This window comes from Biomphalaria glabrata, chromosome 6, assembly GCF_947242115.1.
Source record: "Biomphalaria glabrata chromosome 6, xgBioGlab47.1, whole genome shotgun sequence".
Taxonomy (NCBI): domain Eukaryota; kingdom Metazoa; phylum Mollusca; class Gastropoda; family Planorbidae; genus Biomphalaria; species Biomphalaria glabrata.
In genome coordinates, this window is record NC_074716.1 from 8,256,594 (window position 1) to 8,262,593 (window position 6,000).

General features: G+C 37.7%; 1 protein-coding gene across 1 annotated transcript in view; it reads right to left on the reverse strand.

The window, feature by feature from the left end:
- The window catches only part of LOC106078587 (arginine kinase Oct f 2), a 42,873-nt gene extending 36,873 nt beyond the window's left edge, over positions 1-6,000 (reverse strand). Inside the window, exon 1 of the mRNA XM_056031837.1 lies at positions 5,649-6,000. Within this exon, the coding sequence (XP_055887812.1) occupies positions 5,649-5,802 (154 nt within the window). The 5' untranslated portion in view covers positions 5,803-6,000. The remainder of the gene's footprint in view (positions 1-5,648) is intronic.

Sequence of the window (6,000 nt, forward strand, 5' to 3'; positions counted from 1 at the left end):
GCGTGTAATCTAGTTGACAGCATGGGAGCATTGTTATATTTTCTGCGTGTAACCAATTTTAATAACTATAATTAAAAGCGATCACGAGGCGTTGGTCAGTAGAGTTTTCAATATTCATTAAAGCAGTGATACTCAACCTACCGCCTTGTTACGCGATGTTATTCGATTGCTAGAACCTTCTGCCCACTGTGCAGAATGAAGCCTCCGAGAATGGGCTCCACTGGACGAGCCTTTTTTTTTTTTTTGGGGGGGGGGGGGGACGGTCCAATACATGTTTGTCAAAAATGTACATGATATGCCCCAACCTTAGCTGTAAAAGGTTGAGAACTTAAGATTGTAATATATATGTTCATATGTCGACGTATTTTTTTAAAATAATTTTAAAGTAACAAATGAGTTTGTGTTCAAATAAACTCTTAGGTGGGATCTTGGGCCCGCTGTTTGGTAAGCAATGCGCGACAAATATAAAGGAGAAATTGGATTACAGCAGAATCTTTTATTTCTTGTCAGATACATTTTAAAAAATATTTTTTGGAAGGCCTACAACTATTTCGTGCAGGTTAAAACGACAATGAAACCGATTTTTTTTTTTTAAAGGCGCTTCTCGGTATGCCGATCTGAGAGTGATTGACTGATAACATAACCCCAATAGTGGTACTCCCTACAGAGCCACTAAAAACCAATGTGTTTTTTACTTCATTTGTACTGATCACTTACAAAAATACTGAACATTTCTAACATCTACCAAACACCTAGTGGCGCGGTGGCTGAGCAGTAAGGCGCTTGGCTTCTAAACCAGGGGTCCCAGGTTTGAATCCAGGTGAGGACTAGGATTTTTAAATTTCAGGATCTTTGGGCGGCTTAAGCTCCACCCAGCTCTAATGGGTACAATGACATTAGTGTGGGAAAAGTAAAGACTATTGGTCGTTGTGCTGGCCATATGACACCCTCGTTAACCGCGGGCTCCAGAAACGGATAATCTCTTAGCTTTCTTAACCCTTAAAACGCGTGTGGTAGTATAGCTTCTAAACATCAGAATTGTAATTCCATTTAGTATGCACTCATTCTAAAACAGCTCAACACTTAAAGGGTTAAATGTGTTACTATAATCTAAGAAGATTTTTTTCCCAGAATCTAGAATTTTCCTTTTATAAACGGTAGCCAGTGGTGGTGTATACTTTATAAATGTGATAAGAATACTTATATGTGTGAAATTTTGGCTTTTATTCTGGTGAAAATATGAGCGAATAATCAAACGATGAGTTCTGCAGTTTTTGGTTTAAAGTTTGTTTTTTGTTTCTTTGAAATGTTTGTACGTTTCTTCTGACAATGATTTAGATTGCAGGTGAAATAGAGTTCCAAGGCCAAGGAGTGCGTGTGTGTCAAGCGTGGGGGAGAAAAAAAAAAGGGGGGGGGGGAGAAATGCACAAACATAATACACATAATGCATGTGCAGTTTTTCTTTGTGTGTGTTTTTTTTTCCTTTTCCCTTTTCATTTATGAGGTTTATTTTATCTGAGACGTAAAGGTGGATTTACCTGGGGATTTCATTTGTCTTTCATTGGGGGTCTGGCAGACTATTAATAGTAACGTACTGGCCAGGGGAGAGAATGTGGTGAAGTCTGGAATGGAGATAGATCAGGCCACGCATTGTTTACCGGAGAATAAACATTAGCACATGGAAGAAGAGAATATTATCTGAAACACATTAGCGACCTGTCCTCAATAATTAAGCACACCATAGAGATGAATAGGTGAGCGAAACCAGGAGTGAAAGCATGAAAACCGGAAATTTAAAAAAAAAGAGATTTTAAACTGCTCAAGTTTATAGAAAGTCTCAACAAAATGGCGGAAATCAAAATTGTTGCTACTGGTAACAAAAGAAAAGCATCAACTGGAGTGGGGAAAAAGAACTAGAATTAGCTTACTTGCTACAACATGCCTCTCAGAGGAAAACATGGTTTATGCTAGTTAATGATGGGAATTCCACGTAGTGACATTGTGTAATACAAACAATGAGAAGGGGGTGGGGCGGCTGGTCTATATTTACAAAGCAGAGCTGCACGATTAAAACTACATAGTAGAGAGCTGAATATGAAATCAATATGCGTCTGAACTTTGTATTTGTTTCATAAAAAATATCTGAAAACTCAGCAAGTTTCAAAAACATTAACGCTGTATGCATTTCACTAGTCGTGGGACGCGTTATGACTTCAACCTTGGAAACAATTTATATCAACGCTAGGTACCCACCAAACAAATAAAGCCGGAATAAACAAAAAGAAACAAGAAGCCCCCCCAAAAAAAGAGGCATAAGCCCCCCAAAAAGAGGCATAAGCCCCCACAAAAAATGTTTCTATTTGTTGTTCTGTTTGAAACAAAAAACGGAGAAGTTCTCTTCATTTCTTTAGCTTTAAAGGTAGTCAAAATTTAAAACAATTAGGAGAGCTTGAACTTGAGCAAAGAGACAACAGCCCAAAGCGCATATCACATAGCTAGACAACATCCATTGATTTGATGTTCCGTCCCATTTTAGCATAACCTACATTTATAAACATTTCTAAGCAATATTGAAGGACGCTAGAATAATATTGATATTTATTCAACGCACATTTCCTCAAGCGTCTAATCTCCTCACAGGCCGAATATGGCTCGCAGGCCATAAGTTGGCCATCGCTGGAATGTATCAATATGGCTGAGAAATCTGACAGATGTTATTATTTAGAATATGAGAAATATGACAATAATAAACGAATGCGAAAATAGAAAACGGAAAATAATTAGCAATATTCATTTTCTGTTGCTAATTAGCATATTTAAAAATCAAACTAAACAAACTAAGTCATTATCATGGTGTTTTTGATAACTCATTAGTAATCATGGAGCAGGGGGAAAAATGCGTTATCTCGCGCCGCAATCTCGTAAACGAGACTTAAGAATGTCAAGTGATTGACATCCTCATGGTGTGAGCGACACGATGTAGTTATGAGAGGGCTATCCTTCAATCTTTAGCCGGTGTGTGTGTTATGTCGTCAGTTTATCACTAACACCTATCAACGATCAAGTCGGAAATCACGTGATATGATTCAGTCGAACAATACATTGTGATCGAATAACTAGCACAAAACACAATCGCATGGAAACTGTAATAAAAGACTGCTCTGATTTTTTTATAAAGTAGATATCGAAATGGCTAAAAACAAGCAAAATATAAAAATACTTTAAAAAAAAAAAAAAAAGCTTATGTAAGGAAAGAAATTCGCACTTACAACTTTATCTCTCAATAATGTAGAAGTTATTTCCCTTATCCCGATATCAAACAAAATAATTACCAATAATCAATTGACTAAATTTCAGCTTGATCCGAGAATGGGTGTGGGAGAGATAACGTGTTCTATTATCTAAGTGTGGGAAGCGTGGTCGAGAGGCTAAGTGCGCTTGGCTTGGCTACCTATGAAGGGGGCTCGAGGTTCGACACCCGACTCGGGTAAAGTTGTGTTTACTGAGCGCCTAAAGGCAGCACGGAAAAACATTCTCCCAGATACCCCCTCCCCCCAACTGGTCCACAAATATGATAGAACCATAGCGCTCTGAGCAAGCTATAAGCATTGTGCAATGTGGACGTTTTGGAGGCCGGATTGCACCGCTCCATTGACCGGATCTAAACAGTTTCGGATTAGAAATGTTATTTTATACTATAGAAAGTCATACTATTGAGTTACAGCTCTTTTGTGAAACGAGCAAGATTTAGACTAATTAGGATGTAAAATTAACAAAAGACATGTAACTAGAGTTTTGATCTAGAATCGATTATTCAGACACAATGTTATTAATTCGGGGGAAGGGGGGGGGGGGGGGTCAAGAGAAGTAACGGAGCTGTATTCGTGAAATTTATTAGTAGAAGAAAGTATTGATTCGCATGCAACTGATTACTGAGCCCATATCTGCGTTGAATTTTCTTTTTACATCGCTAACATTAATGGGACAATTTCAAGTTTTTATATATGAAACTATTTAATATACATAGCCTACAAATACAGCGAACAGTGTAATTACTTGTCTGAAGCTATAAAATATGTGCATGTAATTGCAAGCCTTTTGGGTAATGAAAGAATTAATTGAATACATCAATCCTTGATCCGCCAGTTAATAACAAAGCACTTAAATCACATGTATTTGCATACAAGCATAAAGCAAACAACAAAGAACGTGTATTTATTTAAAAAATCCTAAACTAATTTCAATTCAAACTCTATATTGCTTAAATTGTAGAACTATGCACAAACACCACAGTGCACTACCCATGGATCTCTGAAAGATGGACATAGTAATAGAAGGAGGGCCGCTCTAATTGACAGAGTGTTAGTTTCTGTTGACAAACATAATTAGGATACGCGGGGGGCGGGGGGCGGGGGGAGTATGATTGAGAGGGCAGCAATGAACGAAAATGTCTTTGATGACGTTTGCCTGTCAGAGGCTTGGTATTCAGGGGCACGCACTCCAAAGAACAAAAAAACACGAAAAAGCAAACGACTAAAAAGAACAAGCGTGTACAAGCCTAGAGACATCAGATCAAAGATTGAGCTCTTAACAAAACAACGTAGATCTAGATGCTAGTTTCTTTCTAAAAATGTAATCTAAAAGTCTAGATTAAGAAAATATTTAAAACTTAGGCCTAGCTTTGCTACTAAAATCAGATGTGTTGGTGGTGATCAGATAACATCTAAATAGGTTACTGGTTTTAATGATTAAGGTATAAGATTGATTGTAATAGCATAAGAGTAAGTCTTTTTCAGTAAAACAAAATACTGTATCTCCTGTATGCGAGATATCCCATGTTTATTCACGAGTGAGTAATGACCCACAACTAAGTAAGCACACACTGGATGAGTGAGTGGCGGGGTGTGGGGGGGGGGGGCATATTAAAAGGAGACAAATATAATAATTCAGTGCATAAATCTAGATAACTATTTCTTTATCTTAATATGGAGACTATGCAGTGTGTTTGAGAGTGCGTGTGTGTGTGTGCCAATTAAAAATCAAAACAGAGGAAGGGGTAGGATCCAGCAAATATATATATATAACGGAATGAGAACCAGATTTGAACAAATTCAAAGGAAATTAAATGATTCGTCACGTTAATAGCCAATCAGGAACCACGATGTACTGTTTTGAGCTCTAGTAACTTCTAGTCTGTCGTCTGCAAATAACACAATTGTATAGTTCTAGCCAAGTCTAGTGTGCTCATTTTAAGCAATTTAATTTCATTAATGAATCTGTAGATCTATGTACTCTATCCAGTAAGGTTCTGTTGGTATTTTTATTCTAATGCAAAACGTCCATATGGATCTATATGTTTAGGTCTATAGTATAGTCAATAGATCTAGAATCTAGATCTATTTCATCATGGTCCTCAGTTAGACGTATGCTGTTTAACTTTGACCTTTACGTAATCATGTCAACTAAAAGATATAAATCTAGATTTGCAAATTATTGATTTAATGGATGTTTTATTGTTCTATTGCTTGGTCTTAAATCGTCAAACAAAAGAATTAATCCCAGTTGTCTAATGCTTATTTAGTATGGCTGCTGAAATGAGGGGCGGGAATATTACTTTCGAAACAAGAAGGGGGGTAACACATTCTTACCTGAGCGGATGCAGTCGGCAAGGGTGCCGCCAAATTTGGTTGTCTTATCTTTCAGCAGGTCAAAGCGCTCCTGGGTAAGATTTTTAGCTAGAAGAGACTTGCAGTTGGCGTCAGCTTTCAGAAGGTCGTATAGTTTTTGTGCAGCTTCGGCCATTTTGAAATCAAATTTACGTAAACACAAGATTTGTTTTAGAAAGAAAATAAAGTAGGGTGCTCTCCCAAGCTTTGTGGTCGCAGGGTCAACAAAAAGGAGGGAAACTGCTTTTATACTCGGTTGCCAGGAAACGCGGACAAGCAGGATCCCTTTTTCGTATCGGCTGGCTCGCTTGTCTCGTTGTGGATCAAACCAAAC